The following is a 20,054-nucleotide window of genomic DNA, read 5'->3' as shown; positions in this document are numbered from 1 at the left end:
TCTCTTCAATAACTACATTTAGCCGATTTCTGTTTATAACTTTTTGGCATTTTTTGAAGTAAAAATGCTAACGTATTTTGAACATTCTAACCTACTTTTTTTCTGATTTATTTAATTAATTTTAAAAATCGAATTTTAGGATTATTGGGATATTTTTAATTTTCACATGCATAGAAGAAGAAAGGTTGCTATATGACGCTAAAAATTTTATTTTTATCCTATGATGTCATACAGCATGACTCATCTTTCGGGAACTACGAGCTGAGAACCATGATTGTAGTTTCTGTATTTCATGAAAGCTTTTTTTAAGTTTGCATAGTGAGGAAAACTAAACTGTGATATTATCCTATGTATTCTCAAGGTAATGAGAAAAGTTTATCCGATCGTTTGTCCGTAGCTGATATTTTGTCATCTATGGCTAATGGTGCTGATGAATCACCTACTTCTGTTACAGTAAGTTTGACATACTGCATGCCCTACTGTGGGAAACGAAAGCGACCGCTAGATACCGTAATGTAGTTTTTAGTTGTTGCATGCGTTTATGTCATATTTATATGCAGTCATATACAGTATGAAGTTGTTTTGATGGTTCTGCTCTGCTTTGCAGAAATTAATTCATTGTGTATCTCAAACCTGTGCAGCACCCATTGCGTTGATAGCATCTGCTATGATCATGTTTATTAAATTGCATACTATGAATTATGAAAATGTGAATAGTTGTGGTTAGTTTGCATATATGAAACTAAAATGTAATTTTTAAGTGAATATACGAAATTTCTATTCGTTTACTATTTATAATCCTTTTAATTATATATTACTATGTTAGATTTGGCATTTTGTTAATTTTGTCACTTGTTTAATTATGTGTGTAGTATAATTTTAGGTTTAGAATGGATAATGTTCACATTATTAATTCCTTATATATAAATATAGGACATTTCTTTGGTTATTGAGCTGTTTGATACAATTAATCAAAAAATGGCATTCACTAAGAATTTAACCTGTCCATATATAATAGAGTGAATCATACTATTGGGTTGGTAACTAAGTAATTGCGGATTTCACTCATAGATGGCTTCAGTTGAATTTTTAGGATTGCAGACATAGTACAAATGTAAAACACATTTTGTTATTTGATAGTTGGCAATTCAGTTGTCACTCGGTAAAAAAAGTTTTTTGATCGGTTGCTTAGTTTTCGTATGGCGTTCGTTGAAAAATGGAAAATCAAAAGGAACATTTTCGTCATATTTTGCTTTTTTATTTCTGCAAAGGGAAAAACGCATCACAAGCTCATAAAAAGTTACGTGCTGTTTATGGTGACGAAGACTTAAAAGAATGGCAGTGTCAAAATTGGTTTGCCAAATTTCGTTCTGGTGATTTTTCATTCAAAGATGAAAAACGCTCTGGTCGTCCAGTTGAAGTTGATGACGACCTAATCAAAGCAATAATCGATTCGGATCGTCACAGTACAACACGTGAGATTGCAGAGAAGCTTCATGTATCACATACATGCATTGAAAATCACTTAAAACAACTAGGCTATGTTCAAAAACTCGATACGTGGGTTCCTCATGAACTGAAAGAAACGCATTTAACGCAAAGCATTGACAATTTCAAAAATGAATTAATCCTATTTAGGTATTTTTGTATAGTTTGGTCGAAATATTTTTCATTAATAAAGAAATGCGAATAACAGTATGATGCAATTATTATCAAAATGAATAATAATATAGATTTTTGCAAGGCAGTGATTGATTTTTACTATAATAAAAATATGTAGAGTGCTTCTGAAAATGTAGCTGGAAAAAAGTGCATAATATGCAATTGAGAACAAAGAAAAATTACCTTTCAGCAATAAAATGCATAATAATGTGTATGTGTTTATCACTGTTTAATTGAATTTGAAAATTGTGTATCTTTTGGGCTATATGCTGCATATGATAAAAAATAATTTATTAAACATTTTAAGAATGCACTTCATATCTTAAAGATAATATCTAATTTGATTTTGTCCTGAAAATGGCAGTAGAGAAATATTGCAGGAAATCTGAAACACCACATCTATATTTGTTCCATTAGCACATATGTTAGCTCCTGTGTTTAGAAACCACAGTCATCTTGCTACAGTGGCTCACACTTGTTCTTGGACAATATCATTGACTAAATATTATTGAAATAACTATTTTTTTTCATGTATACAATAAATCATCTGGTTTAAAACCTGCTTGCTTTGAGTCATTCAAACATTTTTGATTTAAAAAAAAAAAAAAATTTAGGAAGTTTTGAAAATAAACTTGCATAATTATTCAGACACACTTAGCAAACATTTTGTATTTAATAAAAACATGAAAGTAGTGGGACATTCAGTATTTTTAGGGTTTCCTTTTACATTTTTCATGTACTTTGGCATGGATTCAACTATTTTTTTTTTTTTTTTTGGTAAAGTGCAAAATCGCCCACTTATTTTTTGGCACTTTTTACAAGAGTAAGAAGAATTGGATTTTTGTCGTTTTTCTTTGACTTTTTAAGTGAAAAATTGGTCGATGTGTACATGGATGAAGTCGAGGAAGTGCGCAGTGCCATTTTTGTGAAATTCTGGGAATTTTTTTTAAGTGAGTATAGGTCGATGTGTACATGGATACAGAGTTTGTGCAATTCTTAAAAACGCGCCAAGAAGTGGGCGGTTCTGCACTTTCCCCATTTTTTTATTTAAGAATATTTTATTTTGTACTCTTCTCCTGTATAAATTGCTTTTTATAGAGCATTCGAAGAAATGCCATATTTTCCTTTTGTTTCTCCATCTTGCTCCATATATGTTTGATAAGATTTAAGTACGGAGAATACTGAGGAGTTTTTGCAACTTCAGGGCAGCTGTTTAATAACCACAAGCAAACAAATAAGGCTGTGTGTTTAGGATTGTTAATCTTTATGGAACTTGAATATGTTTTGCAATCCAAGTTATTTTGCACTTGCTGTCAGGTTACTTTAGTGAAAATTACAGGTTTAATGAGAGGAAAAACGTGTTTTTATGTGATAGTAAGAATTTAAGATGTAAAAATTTATAGCTCTCAATTATCTCTTCTTCCAGGAAAGTTGGGCAATTTTGTGAATTGGGGGAAAATTTTTGTTTAGCTGTCCTTATAATTCATAAGCATTGTACTGTTCACAGATTAAAAAAAAGAATGCTAAAAGCTTTTGTAAGGAATGCCAATCGCTGATATTTAGATTTTTTACAGCCCATACCATTGAATATAAAATGTGTAAATGCACGTGTTAAGTTGGGTATTATTGGGCGTGTATACACAAAAGAATCATTTCTATCAAATGTTGAAACCATGGGATGCAGATAATTAGAAAGTATAACATTTTTTATTGTTTGTTAAATTTTAAATTTCATTCCTTGCAGCAATGGTGCAAAACAATTAATTTAATTTGTATTTATTCTTTTGAAAAAAATTTTTTATTGGATGGTTTATTAATTTATAAGGTATATTTTAATTTTGAAACCCTTTGCTATCAATTCTTGTGTTCACTTACAACTCCTACCAGAATGTGTTTTTATGATCGCATCTAGTGCAAATGAGTTAGAAAAAATATTTACAGAAGGTTCAACTTACTTCTATAGAGAGTACTAGGAATCTTTAGTAGCATGTGTCTGCCTTCTGACTCAGCCACTCTTGAAGCTGTTATGCTTGGCCATATTTTATGTGCCTTTTGATATCCACCAGCTACATTGGATAGTTGTGTCTAGCTTCGTCTAAGTCTCGTTTAGTTTCTTATCCTGAGTTAAAGCTCGAGTATAGGCTTCTTGTAAGCTTGAGAAGAGGCCGGCTGTTACTCTAAGTAAATAAAAGGGTAATTTAACTCTTCTCGAGTCTATGTCTTAGTTGTTCTGAGTTCACTAGGTTCCTCAAAGTTAAGCTTAGACAAAAGGAGTTAGGAACTCTACAGATTATCTATCAGTTTTATGATTATTATTATGACAAATAATGTAAATGTGTGTAATCAAACATGGAACTCGATGACAAAGATTTTCTTTTGAATGTGCAATTTAAAACTCCTGCTGTAGTTCAATTTGATTTCTTTTTGTTCCACATGAAGATGATTTGGCTGATCTTTAGAATATGGTAACTGGTAGTTTGGCGACATTTTGGAGGTGATAAAGGTTACTACCTGGGACTTTATAATAATAATAAAACTTTTAAAAATAATGTGAGCAGTACTCAGTTCCGATTACGCATTATTTTGTGTGAGGGAAATGAGAGATCATGGGATATATTGTGATATTAATGGACGAATTACGGTTCTTTAATCGGAAAAGGGGGGGATTTGGAAAAATATCTGTGGCTGTATATTATTTTGTATTAAGCTTCATTGTGTGTTGTGCGAAGTAGGGTTGAATAATTTTGGGATTGTATGGCGCTGTCTAAAGTGAATTCTAGATTTTTAATGCGTTTGTGTGAAATTCAAAAGAATTGGTTGAATGGTGCATGAGTGTAGGTTTAATTGCGGATAAGTATGAATGTCCAAAATGTGGGAATGAAATGAGATTGTGTGAAAGGAAGGATATTACTGATAAGTTTGAATGGCGGTGCAAGAAATATGGTGAAAATGGACATTTTGTGAAACGGAGTGTAAGGAAGGGTACGTGGTTTGCTGAAAGTTGTTTGAGTATGGGTGAGATTTTATTGATTTCTTATTATTGGGTGAATAGATTGCCAGTTGACTATTGGATTTCGGATTTAGAAATTAGCAGTAGGACTGCAGCTGATTGGAATTCTTTTTGTAGGGAAGTGTGTGTGGAATTTTGCGAAAATGATATGGGTATGCTTGGTGGTATGAATGTTATTGTGGAAATTGATGAGAGTAAGTTTGGGAAGCGGAAGTATCAGAGAGGTAGGAGAGTGGAAGAAAATTGGTGTTTGGTGGGATTGAAAGGGGTAGTAATAAATGTTTTTTTAAGGTTGTGCGAGATAGAAGTAAAGATTTCTTATTAAGTTTTATTAAACAGTATATTCTACTGAGTACAATAATCATATCTGATTGCTGGAAATCATATGCATGTTTGGAAGATGAAGGTTTTTCAACATCTTGCTGTGAACCATAAATATTATTTTAAAGCTCCTGAAACAGGTGCACATACGAATACAATAGAGGGCATGTGGAGTGCTATAAAAAGCGCCATTCCAAGGCATTGTGATAAAAAGAATTTTGCTTTTTATTTAGTGGAGGAAAAATTCGCAGAAAAAATCGTTCAATAATTTTATTGAATCCATAATAAAAGTGTAATTCTGGGATGTTTTTTTAAGTAAAAATAAGTCGACGTGTACATGGTTTATGTGTATGTGTTATTTTGAAAAACGCGTAAGGAGTATGGTATTGTGCACTTTTTCCCAATTTTGCAGTGAATATTTGTCATGATTAAGCAGTTTCGTTAGATAAAATTTCTAGCATAAGTGTAATTCGGCTAGTAGATTGTTGGAAGAAGTGTTCAGTAGATAAAAAGAAAAGAAAGATGTCTTTACTTCGTGAAGACAAAATGGCGGCGGGAAAAAAAAAATAGAGGGTTGCTGTAGGAGAGTTGATCGCCAAAAAATCGCCAAGTTACCATAATCTAAAGATCAACCAATGATTTGCTATTAAAATTTTATATACTGATACTTGAAGCTTTTTGTAATTTTTAATGCAGCATTTTTTTTCCTGTGTAGCTTTATTTGACAGTATATTACTGTGTTCATTAACTGTAAATGTCGAAATAATGAGCATATTTTATTATCTGTTATTGTATAATGTAGCCTATTTATGCTAAATTTTTAAAATTAGTATTCTCTTTTTCAGTGTTCCAGCATTGAAGGTTTGACATGTGGAATACCAACTCGTACTACACCTACATTGACTCCAACAACTTTAAAGAACATTGAAGAATCTTTTATGGAATTACATTCTGTACCTCCTGCACCATTGGAGCATCAACGTCAAGCAGGTTTTGCACCTCCTGTTATTTCTTTTACTGGACTGCCAAAGCCGGAAGAAAGCCGATGGGTTGACGAATGCTTGCATTCTTCAGATAGATCTTTAGATTCACCTCGTCCACCATCTGAAAGTTCAACTAGTTCTCGCCCTTCTAAAACAGGCCGCAGTGGTGGCAGAAGACCACTGAAAGATGAAAAGGTTGTATGTTTTCTCTTAACTCTTCATTTCTCAGTTAAATTTAAGCTAATCTAGGAGTACTTTCATTAATTTAAAAAGAAAAAAAATCTTATTAGAACTTTATTAGAAGTACTTTCTGGTTATCTGCACACCCCTGAAAAATATTAATGAAACAGTGTGCTGTGTCACCAGAATGACCCACCAAAATGTATTTATGTGGCATATATGCACATGCAGCAGATAGGAGATCATTTCCCTCTTCAGATTCAATTATAAATATAGCTTTCTGCCCTGGGGTAGAGAATACAATGCATGTAAGGAGCTTTAGCCAGCAGGATTTTGCAAATGATAAAAGTATACGTACTGATGCTGAATTTGTACAGTTCTCTGATGTCTTTTAAGCGAAAACAGATTGTGGTGTTTATGATAGAAAAGCAACAGCATGAACTATGACAGATTTTCTATTTCTTTGATTTTTTTTCAAAGTGAAAGCAGATTGCTGTGTACAACACGAGGGAAAATACAGCATTAAAAAAAAAGGGGGGTTGTAACAGATGTTTCTTGTCTTTTGTTCATTTTTGTTGATTCACTGCTCTTTTATGGAATTCTTAGTTATGTCACCTTTTTCAAAATCATTTCTCCCTTTCACATATCAGTTTGGTGAAAAAAGTCATCAACAGCTGGTGATTTTTGAGAAGAGGGTGGAGATAAAGTACCAAAAATTTAATTCATTGTAAAGAATTATAAAATATGTTATTCATTGATTGGGGGAAAAGGCATTGTAATGCTTGTGTAAAAATGTATGTTGCAAGATGAAAAATAACTATTTTATTACAGAAAAAAGTTTTCTGTATGAAAGTAGTTTTTATGTTAGGTATGGCATTTAACTCTTTGACGATTACTAACGGGACATATATGTCCCACTAAAAGTCTAAAAATTACAGCTGGTTTAAAATGTACTTAGAAACTCGCTGAAATGTATCCCAGTCGTGGAATCAAAGCAGTTGTGCATGTTTCATCTTTCGTTACCCAGTTACCACTAAATATTTTCGCTCCAAATGCCATTAAAGAAAATTTTTTTTTTAATTCAAAGAGTGAATGAAATACAATACGGATAGCCGAGCAGAAGTTGATTTCATGTGAAGGAAACATTCTGGTGTACAATTTGGATTTACCTGAGGCATTAGATTACTTAATAGTGACCTGCAATGCATATAGGAATGATGCTGGGAATTGTTGCCGCTCAGTGCTATCTCTGCATATCCTAAATTGCACCTCCCTGAAATCTGTAAATTTTACAACATGTAAATTCTGCTGCTTAGTGTCTCTTATAAATTTTACAAATTTACGATCCCTAAAAATTGTTGCCCGTTACCTTTATACTCTACTATCTGTTAACCCTTTCTATTCTAATGGGCACATACGTCCCAGAGATTAGATTCCATGCCCTATTGGAAAATAAAACCCAATATAAATGGGTTTTTTGAAGTGTTATTAAGGAATTGGGGGAATAAATATATAACCTGGCAATACTTTTAGATTGCAGATGTTTTTGAGCACGCTGATAACTCAAGTTTCAGTTTTTATTTTTTTTTAATTTACAGTAAATACAATTATATTTAAGGCATATTTAGTATAAAATAGTTCTTATTAAGTAGTAATTTAACATTTTTAATGTCAGATTTAAGAAATTTTGAATAAATTCTTTTTGTGGGATATATTGTCCCAATTGTATTTAACAGTGAGTTAATATGTTCCACCAGTGATCAAATTGCTACATGCTGATATATTATGTTTGTGTTTATAAAACATGTATGAAAATTTTTGTTATATATATGAACTAGTGCATGTGACAGTTTACTTTATTAATATTTAAATTATATATTATCATAAATTTTAGTTATAAGTATTTGCTTTTATGAAAGATAAAAAATCTGTACTTTTTCTGGTTGACAAAATAAACTAAAAATAATTTTTTGCTTTTATTAAAAAAAATGTACTGAAAAGGGAAGTGCGGTTTGGCATTTGTTTTATGCAGTGATTGCTGAAAAATATGATTAATTATAGTAAAGCCTGTGAGTTTAAGGCAGTTTGAAGGATGAAACATAAAGCAAAAAAATTTTGCTTGAAGACTGCACATGCACCTTCTGAAAGCTGCCTGTGTATGTTTGACATATACCACAGTCTGAGAATCACTGCTTTAGTATATTTTTTGTCCATGTAATATGAAGTTTCTTTTTGCTGCATTAGTTATTAATAGTTGTTTCTGTGGAGTAAAAAAATATTGAATTGTATAATGTATCAAAAAAAAAAAAAAAAAAAGGCAATGTTTCACTTATATAGAAAATGGTATAGTCATTTGGTTTGTTAAAGTAGGAAGCATAAAAAATGCAATGCCATAGCCAGGATTCAAATACTGGACCTTCTGATTGCCAACTGTACATGCTTCCAGTTATACCATAATCTCTTGTAAGAAGCGAGGAAATAAAAAATGTTTCACTTAACCTGGGAGTAGTCACTCTGTTGCCAAATCTGGTGGACAAATCATCGTCCACCACATTTTAGTTTGGATACCATTGTAGAGTGATGAGGTTTATCGGAGTAGGGAAAAAGCACAGTGCCTTTGTTGAGATTTGCACTCTGGATCTCTTGATTGCCTGCCAGAACTGCTTCCAGTAATATCACAGAGGGATATGGTAAGGAGAGTGACGATACCATATAATGTGATCTTTTATGTTTTCAAAATTGTAAAAACAGCCTTGTATTTAGCGTAAGTATATTGAAACACTTAGTCGATTTCGAGGGCAGCTAAATGTCCCTCCTCATCAGGAAAAAGAAATACCTAGAAAGAAGAAAAATAAAGGGGAAGGAGTCTCAGAAACACGTGGTCCTTATCAGCACTGCACATATTTATAACCGGATTTTTAATCAGAGTTACACTGGCTGCCTACTTTTACTGAGCCAGGCTATCTGATCAAACATGTAACACAAAGGACAAGAAAAATTAGCGAGTTAAAATAGGGAGCGAGGGGCACCTTCACGCTCAAAATCTGAACTTCGAATAATGGAAAGCAACCACTAAATGGATTTTTATACCCTCTGGTGGTACCAAATGCGAGAAGGTAATGCCATCTATCGGCAAAAATAACTGAATTAAGATAGTAGGAAGGACTGGATTGGACTTCAAATCATTAACTAAACATGCTAAATCTTTGTGAATATGAAAAGCCTCAAGAAAATCCAATTCACCTATGGAAGAAGCCTTTTGGATAATTTTTGCAGACCCAAAGTCAAAATGGTTAAATGTCCAACTATGATACACTATTGAAGACTTGTTAAATTCGCCTTTTCTGACATAGGATTCATGTTCCTTGATATGAAACTTCATTGCTCTTTTTGTTTGGCCAATATATCTCAAACCACACTGACACGATATACTATAAATTCCCCAAGAATTCAAGACAGAAATGCAATCTTTTAGAATTGAAGGGTGAATTTTATTAATAGGGGAGAAACTGACTTGAAAATTGACTTTCTGGAGAATCCGTGCAATTTTATAGCTAATAGAAGGATAAAATGGAAGCACGACATTCTAGGTATTTCTTTCTCCTGATGAGGAGGGACCTTTAGCTGCCCTCGAAATCGATTGAGTGTTTCAATATACTTATGCTAAATACAAGATTGTTTTTACGATTTTGATCGTCACATTAGCGTGTTTCTCTTCTAGTCTACTTTTATGTTTTCCTTCTTTACATTTATCGGTAGCAGATAAAGTTTTCCAGAAATATATTCTCTCATTGGCAAGTATTTAACCAGTTTGTACGACATTGAAAATATTTATTGTTCCTGTTCATGGTTAAATGACAACATCCCTTAGAATATTAAGATTTAATTTTGTGCATCATCTATAGCGAGATTGAGTTTGCTTTTTATTTTCTGCACAGAATTAGGATGTGTATGCCTTGTGTGGCAAAAAAAAAAAAAAAAAAAAAAAAAAAAAAAAAAACTGTATATGTTGATAATTTAAAAATAGTTTTTGAATATATTGTTTTCTACAGCTGATTTTTGATTAGTATTCTGTTAGCATTTATGCATGTTATTATACTGTGAATGAATGTCACAGTGGTTAAAAATTTTTTTTGTACTGATACATAAAAAAATAAGTAATTTTTTTAATAATTTATAATTGAAACATATTCATTATATTGGTAATACTAATGTGTATTTAAAAATATGTGGTTTTTATGATTAGTGTAATGAGTAAGTTACAAACTTAGCATAAATGTATAGCTATGAATGCAGTTAACAGTATTGTAATATATTTTTTTAATTTCTTCTAGTTTATTGACATAAATTTATGATTTTTATATAATTTATTACAGTTGAGCCCTGAAGAGGAAGAGAGGAGACGAATTAGAAGGGAAAGAAACAAATTGGCTGCAGCTCGGTGTCGAAAGAGGCGCATGGAGCTTACGAGTAATTTAATGAATGTATGTTAAGAATCCTATGAATGTTTTAATTACTCTTATACTCAAAAAGTAAATGGAGAATGCTTATTGGTCATTTCTGTTTGAAATGAATAAAGTATATTTCGTACCGTATTACCTTAGAAGTAACATCTGTAAGAATGCAAGCAATCGTTCTGTTTCTCTTGACCTGTCCTTCTGTATTGATGTTTCCAGGAGCAATTTAGGTATCTGCCGAAGACCGGATATCATGAGATTCTAGATATCTTGAATTGTATGAAGATATTTTTTCCAGGAGCAGCTTAAGTGCTGTCTATCATAGATTCAACATCAGATTTTGGATAACTTAAACTGTATGAAAATACCGTCTTTCTCAAACTATTTTGATAAGAAAGATCATCAGGGCAAAGTATGAGAAATCTGGAAAATAATGTGGTTTTGCATGACAGAGATCTGTATAAAAGAAACCAAAGCTTCTTAAACATCTTTTCTAAAGATGTAATAGTTTCCCAAATGGATGAAAGACCTGGTTTGCATTAGACATTTCTCCACCTGGTAGAATCTGTTAAGAGTCTAAAATTTTGCTGTCCACTGCTTCTTTGAATTTTAAAAAATTTGCTGTCCCTAAATTCTGCCACACAGTGCAACCTCACCAGTTGTGCTGGCCTTGGCGTTTTGACATAAACTCTATTATCCAGAGTATTTACTCTGGATAATAGAGTTTATGTAGTTACTTATACATTTCTTCTATGGAAAATATACTAAATATCCTCTAACAGCCCTTTTGAATAGCGAGATATTTTGGTGAGTTGCTGATGATAATTATCTTAAGTAATCTATGTATAAGCTGTGAAAAGTTATTAAATGTTAATTTTGTGAGGTGTAAAAATTGAAGTAATCGTAGATTCCCTCTTTTAATAAAATGTTAGTTTGGAATGATTGAAGATTTACAAGACCAGGGGAAAGAGATAGTGTTGATTTTTCTTAACTGTTTGTTAATATTTTATAAAATGGAATGTACTTCTGAGCCCGCTGAATAGGATGGCTTTCTGGATCTGCCAATGAAAACCTGTATTTTAGTCTGTTTTCATAAACTTCCATTCATTAAAATATTTACATTATTAAAGAAACTAAGAAAGTAAAACATTTAAAATTATAATCAAATACAGTCAAACCTCACTTAATGAGCATCCCTGAACAAAATGTAATAAAATGACTTCTTTAATGAGAGGTATTTCACAGAATGTGTGATATGGAGGCAAATTGATGTTAGTCAAATACCAAATCATCGAGACATGAGAATGAGATGTGAGCATGGCTGACCTAACACATATATGTAATCAGTATATATCAAGGATTTGCTCTATCCTTAAGGTTAGGATTAAGGAAGTGGGGGCTTCAAAGGATGTTGCAACAATATCTACTCGACGACCATATATTTTCAACAATAGCAAGGAGTGCAAGAATGCACCTGTTGATGGCAAGAGCCTTGAGCGCCATACAGGTGACGGTGTGATTTTGCTCATTTCCGACCCCAATTTTGATGGAGAGCGTTCTGGGGGGGGGAATGGGTCTGAGGGTCTCCCACCACTCTTTCCCTACCACCCACCTCTCAAGAGGACTTCTGATTCGCCTTGTATTTAAAATGCCACACTGACACTCTGCACTTAAAACATCCATGCCTCCTTCAGTATTCGAACCTAGGCCCTTCAGTACCTCAGTAGGCTGCCCTAACCACTATACTGTCTGGATGCAATTTTATTTTAATCCCCTGAGAGTTATAGATGTAAAGTTTCATATTGAAGAGAGATGTTAAGAGCATGGGGAAGTATTGCATTGTACAATGAGTTACCCTAACTTACTGCCTAGTAGCTGCTGCCGAATTTCACATTACAAGTAAGAGTTGGGAACAAATTATGCTTGTTAAATGAGGTTTCACTGTCTGTATATACCAAGTTAGAAAAGAATCTCATGACCAAATAAAGGACTTAATGCCCCTCAGGGGGTTGTTAAACAAATCTCAGTGCAATAAAATGGACAGATCATTCTTAGTGTAATGAGCTGTTTAATTAGAACCTCACTATGCCTAGGAAATCCTCACTTCAAAGAATTTCTCAAAGTTTAAAAATAAATAAATAAAAATAAAACACATAAAGGAAGAAATAACGCCTTGAATAACATATCTTCAAATATGTGAAAAGGTATGTTTGAACTTTGTGAAATGTTAAAGTAACTTCTTAAGAAGTAACTGAAAATGAATTAAATTTGGGAGAGCTTAGGTCGAAATATTGTAGTTGTAAAAGATATTGTTTAAAATAAATTTCTGCAACTCAACCATTGGCTTAATATAAAGCCATGATGTAGGTCAGATTTTGAGGAATTAATAGTGTGCATAAATAGGAATTTAATAGAAAACTTGAGCTTTAAATGAAATGTCTGTAAAAAGATTAGTGTTGCATTCTAGTTTTCAAAATACTATTCTTCCCGAGAATCTTTCACAGAAGTATTATTTAGACTAAACTCTGGGTTTAATAATCTCATTATAAAATTCCAAAAGGAATTACATCACATTTATTATTCTATTTAGCTGATGAAATATATAGCTTGTCTTGAACTGGAAAATAATAAATGTTATATTACTCTTATGAAACTAGAAATATGCTGAGTTACTTGAATGAGCTTAGAGGAAAAAGATCATTACAGCAGGAACCACAGTTCTGTGGGACTGGCTAATATAAATTTAAAACCTGGAATTTGCTCTAAAGAAAATTTAAAGAAATATAAAACGGCTTCTTAACGAAAAGTTACTTTGAACCATTTTATGACAACTGCCTCTGAAATTGGGTAGCATTCCTTAAAACATAATTAAATAAATGATATTGAACACAATGTGCCTGAGACTTTCCTACACAGAAGATCAAAGTCATTTGTTCAATATATAGGCTCACCAGCGGCCAAGCGGTAAAATCGCTGAACACTGGTAGTTCGGTCCGAGGTTCGAATCCTGTGAACAGGCTGGCTGCATGGGCGTTTTCGTGGTTTTCCCCATGTGTAACGTGTATACGAGCCAGTTTCCCTTAGAAAGTCCTTCACGAAGGCATCCCTTCCCTTAGGCAGATAGTCCTAGTGTGCTTTGCCATATTCTCAATACATCTGTTCAATATATATGTTCTGTAAAATTTTTGTGCTTTAATCAGAAAAAAGTAAATTTAAATACATATTCATTATTTTGATGCATTTTTTCCCATTTATTTTTAGGAAACTGATGGCCTTGAAGAGAAAAGACAAATTCTTCAACATGAAATTGCTTTGCTCACATCCCAGAAGGAAGAACTTGAATTTCTTCTTGAAGCTCATAAAGCAACATGCAAATTGACAAATCAACATTCTCACCAGTCAAAAAATAAACCTCTTGATACAAAGCCTTCATTAAATAGGCCGAAAACATACCCCCGTCCGGATTCATTGCCTTTATCTTCTAGCTACAATAATCCAGACGGATGCAATTCTCTGAAGCCATCTCCTGATCTGTCAAATATTAGTGGTTTGAACACTTCTTTAAATACACCTTCAACTGCTATGTTTGCATTTGAATCTCTTTTGGATGGGAGTGGAAACACTCCAGTCTCCAGCAGTGGCTTACCTTGTGTGATATCATCATGTGGTGGTCAACAACGAAGTTCAAGCAGTGATTTGTCTAGTCCAGATTCAATTGCTCCACCTAAGCTTGTTTCTTTGTGATGTGATTATTTTTTATGGCATTTGAATGTAATTTTCATCATGTGACTGAAAAAAATTCCTGATCATTTTAATTAAATTTTAAAAGTACTTATCCATTATAGCATTGCTTGAAATTTGCTTTCAAATAAATTATTTTTGTTAACTTTCTAATTTAGTTGCCAAATTATGTGATGTGAAAGATTGCTTTTTAAAACTGATTTTTCTTACACATACCAAATATGAGCTGTATTTATTCTTAAAATTTGTATTGCAGTTTATCACAAATAAAGCATAGGGTATAAGGAATGTTAAAACTAGCATGGCAGTTTACGTAATTGGCACAGCTGAATGCATGAAGCTTTTTAGATTAGTCACTTTCTATGTTACATGCATTACATAATACTGCTTGCTAACAGTAAACTGCTTTGCTTAGTTTTTAAAATATTTTAAGACTGCCTAAATTTTCGGATCTAGAAAATGAAAATTTTGAAAGTGAGTAAATTATCAGTTGGAAAGAGCTAGGGCTATAGTTTTTGGATTTTTTTTTTTTTTATAGGTATGTAATTATCTTTGCTTTAAATTGATATATATGAGGCAACAATGGTTTCAATCGTTTTAGTGCTTGCTGTTATTCATTTTAATTATATATTGGATTGAAAAATACTGTAATTACATCTATTATTTGAATAGATTAAATTAAAAAACGTTTGTATTTATTTCTTCTTGAAAGGTTATGTACTAGTGTCCCCCACACACACACCTCCAGATATGGTAATTTATGACAAAATTTGGCTCTAAAGCTACATAATTTAAAAAAAAGAAAAATATTCTTAAAAATTAATTTATTCATAACCTTAAAGCAAACTTTTAGCAAAATTTGGCTAAATTATTATTATTATTTTTTTTTGAAGGGGTTTTATATTGCAAGAAGTGATACTGTGTCAGTATTCTTTTCCCCCACCCCCAGATCATCAAAGCATACCTTTTTTTAAATTCCATGCTAAAATTTTACCTAATTATCAAGCAAACATTGATACAAATTTATTTGGGTCAATAACATAAAATCTCTATTTCACACAGTAAGAAGTTAAACAGTTTAACCTCTTTGCTTCCAGCATATCATACATGATATGCTGGAAGCAAAGAGTTTCTATCTCTGAGCCCACTGTATTTGAATTTCTGAAATGGAAAATTTTATTTGAAATTCTAAATTATTATGAATGATCTCTGAATGCTCTGCAACTAAATAGAATATCCATTAGTATTAACCTTATTCCTTTGAGTATTATGTACTGTTTTATTCCATGAATGTAGAGCATGCTTTTATACAATGTACATAGAAATGTTTCACACAATGTGGCTTAACATTTTGTATATAAATGTAAAAAGGAAATAACAGGCATGGATATTTACAATAGGATATAATAAGCACAAGTAATTAAATTCTGAAGTTTTCTTTAACTTCATTATTGTTTGGGAATAACTTAAATGCATAAATATTATATAATCATTATTACTAATGATGCATTTTAACCTATTCTTAAATTTTAATTGTAGATTTATAAATTTATTTACTATTTAATTGTAAATTTGTTATAAGATATAACATTTAATAAATATATGTAAAAATTCAGATATTTCTGTGAAAAGCAAATTTCATAGGAATTGTTTTTTTGTCAGTCTTGAATGATTGGATAAACAGTGATGTTTAGTGCTAAAAAGTTATGCACGCACTCACATTGCATTTGCAGCAAAGAGGTTAAAGACCAAAGTTAATTGGAATCATGGCTAAAGAAAAAAATGAGTTTCCAGCATACTAATGATAAATTTTAAATTAAATTGTTTTAGCCTCACAAGTAGAATTCTAATAAACGTTTTGACTAGGATAATGCAAATAGTACTTATCAAAATGATAAATGATTAACCTTTTGCATTATACTGATGGTAGACCAATACTTTTACTATAGGTGATAGGATGGACAAAATGCTTTCATATAAAGCATATTTTTAGAACAGATTTTAATTTTGCATAAGTAAGAAATATAAGTAGTTTATTGTACAAAAATGCTATCAAAATTACTTATAAGCTGTTAACTAGTAGGTAGCAACATTGCAGCTAATATTCAAAAAACTATAATAGTGAGTGTAAATTTATTTATGGCTAAAGAAGCTCTTTATTCCAGAAAGCGTAATTTTATTTATGGTTAAAGAAGCTCTTTATTCCAGAAAGCGTAATTTTTGGTGATATTTTTAATTCTTAAAAGTGCTTTCTTACTTGGTATTATTTTATGATTTATTAAAATTAATTAATGCAGTTAATGAATGTATTTTGGGGGCAAGGGTGGAGAATTCCTTAGCAATGATGCCAGTTAAAAAAATCTTAAACTACATTTATATTGAAAGGAGGTCCACGTTCTATAAATATTTTGGATAGCTGTTATATAGCATTTTTGTTAAGACTGTTTGACATTAATATTTAAAAGAATTTATTTTTTCTATAACTATGCATGTAAGTTCATAAAGCATATTTAGGTATAGACATTTTTGATATATATGTATTTTTGTATATTTTTATTCTCAGGAGATATTCTGAAATCTAGACTAGTCATAAGAATCTTTTTGCTGGAAATGTTATAGTATTTACAAAGAACACTATTGAAAAATGTTTTATATGTGATGTAAAAAGCATTGGTGGCATTCAGTATTTAATAATGTGGATTTGAAGTATTTTTAAAGGTATTTTCTTAAAAATTGTTCAGGATATAATGTATAAGTCAGCCATAGACATATTTATATCAGTTGCTTAGAATTTATTCCAAGTTGTTTTTCTGATACTCAGTCCTTTGATTTTCAACTTTCTGTTGAAAAATAAGCATTTGATTTTTCCTATTTTCAGTAAGTACTTTGTTTATCTATCTTTATTTATGTAGGAAATTTGCTTTTGGGGAGGGAAGCATAAGACTTTGTTATAAAATGATTTGCTAAAACACGTAATCTGAAATTTTTAAACTTCTTAAAATTCATTTTATTAATATTTATTGTTTGTAAGCCTAAATAATAAATATAAAAGATGATTCTTTTTTAAAGCAAATGATGTGATATTCATAGTGATGCATATTGTCACAGACAAAGCTTTATTTAGCAGGAATTATCACCACCTGTTAATGAGTCAATAACAGAAAGTGAGGTGTTTATTGTTTAAATCTGATATGTTGTTTACATCTGACTTTATATTGGGTACATATTTCAATGTGATGTGCTAATCTAGACAGGATTGTTTTACATTATGAAATTTTGGAACGACAAAAAATGAATGAAATTTTTTGTCGTTCCAAAATTTCATTAGGTGAATAATGCTGTGTCAAAACTCATTATGTGCACTATTTTTTTTAATTATTTTTCCTGCTAATGATTTTAAAATTAATTTTCATATTTAAACCTTCTGCAAAAACTAAGATTGTTTTATCATTATGAATTGAATGCTTTCCCTATTTTATTAGGGAAGGTGAAAATATTGAGTTTTTCTTTTTTGGAATTGGTGACAGTAGCACTAATCTAATCAACATCTTATTCTCATTTTTCCTCCTTCTAAAATAAAATTGTTATAAAAAATTTAACAGTTTGGCCCTAAAAAAGAAAAAGGAGAATATTTCTTTTTTGACTTAAAAAAAGAAATCTGATTCAGAATTCTTTTCTTGGAAGTTATTGGCTATTGAAATATTGAATTCATGATGCATACTGTTTTCAGATGGCTTAATCAAAGGTCAGTGGCTTATTATAAAGTTTGTATTAAACAAAGTAATGTTTTAATTGAACTGAATAAAATGTCATTTGAAATTAGAAGAATCAATAACTTTGTATTTACACTATCATTTTGTAATTGATCAGTAGTAATATTTATTTGAAAGCCAAGCAGAGAAATTGAATGATGATGTAATTTTTTAATGTAGAAAGTGTCAAAGAGATATTTTTAGTTTTATTTCCATAATATTTTATTCCAATTTGTAGTGAACGTCTAAAGAAATGTAATGGTTGCTTTTTTTAAATAATTCTTTTTTTTTTTTTTTTAATTATTATTATTATTATTTTTAACAGCTTAGTTTGATAGAATAATGTGAATGCTTTTAATGGAAGTTTTACTTTTTTTTACATTGTTAAGAAAAAAGTTATTTTTCATCCGCCTTTTTCTGTGTTAGTTGTGCCATCAATATAGTTTTAGGTTTTTTGTTTGATTAACATCTGCTAAAAACTTGAAAGTTCTGTCCAGTAATTTAAATTTGGAGCAGTAGATTCTATTATGAATCAGTGCATCATGCTAGTGCCTAGATTTATATTTGGCTAGTTGAAAATTAGAGTTGTAATAGCACTGGTTAACTGGAATAGCATCATAATGAATTACTTTTAATTTTTATAGGGTGAGCACAGAAACAGTCCTGTTTTTAAAAGGGTTTAACTGTAATACTGCCTACTCTGCTAAATTTTCTGCCATAATTAACATAAGCTTATGAAGTTTTGGTGATACTGATTTGAATCGCAAACATTTGGTGTGCACATAACTATTATGTGAGAAATAGAGATAGCGTAATTCAGCTTCAGCTGATTGTAGTGTAAACACTCTTTCTGGCTGTGGAGTCTCAATATTTGATGTTATTGTTTTCTAGTAGTGGAAATTATGCTTAGCAATTTTGAAAAGAAGAGTTTTTGGTTCATTTCATGATATATTAGAAATCTTATTTTTATGCTCACCTTGTGTATTAAATGGTTTAACTGTAATCAAAATTAATATATATATATATAATTGAAGGAAGTACTTGCTTTATTTGCTTTTAAATCCTATATTCTTAGATATCATGTTTGTCAAACATAATTGAATTTCTGTATTATATTTTCAATCTTATTTCTAATAATATTTAATTGCATAATGTAAAAGCATATATTTACTTTTTTTAATCAAAATTATCTGTAATCATTCGAGAATTCTTCAAAATGCTAGGGGCTTTTCTTGCTTTTTTCTTTCATATGTAGAGTGTTTGTATTATTTATAGAAAACTGTCATTAACATTTTTCTTTTGTTTAAAGTCTTTCTTTTATACATACATTTGCTTTTCCTTTTTACAGAATTTATGTAAAAATTCTATTTATAAAACCTTTAAATTTTAAGTGTATAGAAATTTATAAACCAATTTGTTTGTATTCAGTAGATTTATGGCTAATTTTTTGTTGAAATTGCATTTCATATTGTTTGTTATTGGTAAATAATTACTATTGAGTTGTGTGTTTAGGTATTGCATACAGTGTTTAGATTCTGAATGTGTGTAATGCACGCAAACATTTGTGATAATCATATTTCTATATTAAGCTTTGGCTGATAAGCTTTGTGTATTTTCTCTTTGTGTAAAATAAAATAATGTGAATGTCAAAATTTTATCCTCTGTGAATTTTAGTTTGAAAGTGAATACATATTTTAGAATTAGTTTGAGTACACACAGTTTGATAAATCATGTTTGGGTTTTTCCAGTTCATTTATATGAGACATGGTTAACACTTAAATAGTGTATTTACTGTCACATACATTGTTCAAAATATTGTAATATGTGATTCTAAGTTAAAAGTGAAGTGAAGTAGACAACCATCCATGTTTTGTATGGTACAGAGTCTAAAATTTCCAATATCTGGAATGATCTAGTATATGGAATATCTGGACCATAAGAAAAAAAA

The 20,054-nt window shown here is 30.9% G+C and overlaps 1 protein-coding gene across 3 annotated transcripts; it reads left to right on the top strand.

Annotated features, from left to right (window-relative positions):
* The first annotated feature begins 224 nt into the window (after window positions 1-224).
* On the top strand, window positions 225-19,763 carry LOC118204592 (uncharacterized). 3 transcript variants are annotated; one of them, XM_035376901.2, is made up of 4 exons: window positions 225-361; window positions 5,839-6,171; window positions 10,533-10,640; window positions 13,875-19,763. In XM_035376901.2, exons 2-4 carry the CDS (start codon window positions 5,932-5,934, stop codon window positions 14,355-14,357), a joined length of 831 nt encoding a protein of 276 aa, XP_035232792.2. In that variant the 5' UTR covers window positions 225-361; window positions 5,839-5,931; the 3' UTR covers window positions 14,358-19,763. The 3 variants fall into 3 exon arrangements, with proteins under 3 accessions (XP_035232792.2, XP_035232791.2, XP_035232793.2); XM_035376900.2 differs by having other exon boundaries at window positions 233-453; XM_035376902.2 differs by lacking the exon at window positions 225-361 and adding an exon at window positions 483-749.
* The last annotated feature ends 291 nt before the right edge of the window (window positions 19,764-20,054 follow it).

This window comes from Stegodyphus dumicola, chromosome 3 (assembly GCF_044657685.1).
Source record: "Stegodyphus dumicola isolate Sdum_Otavi_A_Nest chromosome 3, ASM4465768v1".
Taxonomy (NCBI): Eukaryota; Metazoa; Arthropoda; class Arachnida; order Araneae; family Eresidae; genus Stegodyphus; species Stegodyphus dumicola.
The sequence above is the reverse complement of the archived record's forward strand: the minus strand, read 5'-3'. Positions and strand labels throughout refer to the sequence as shown.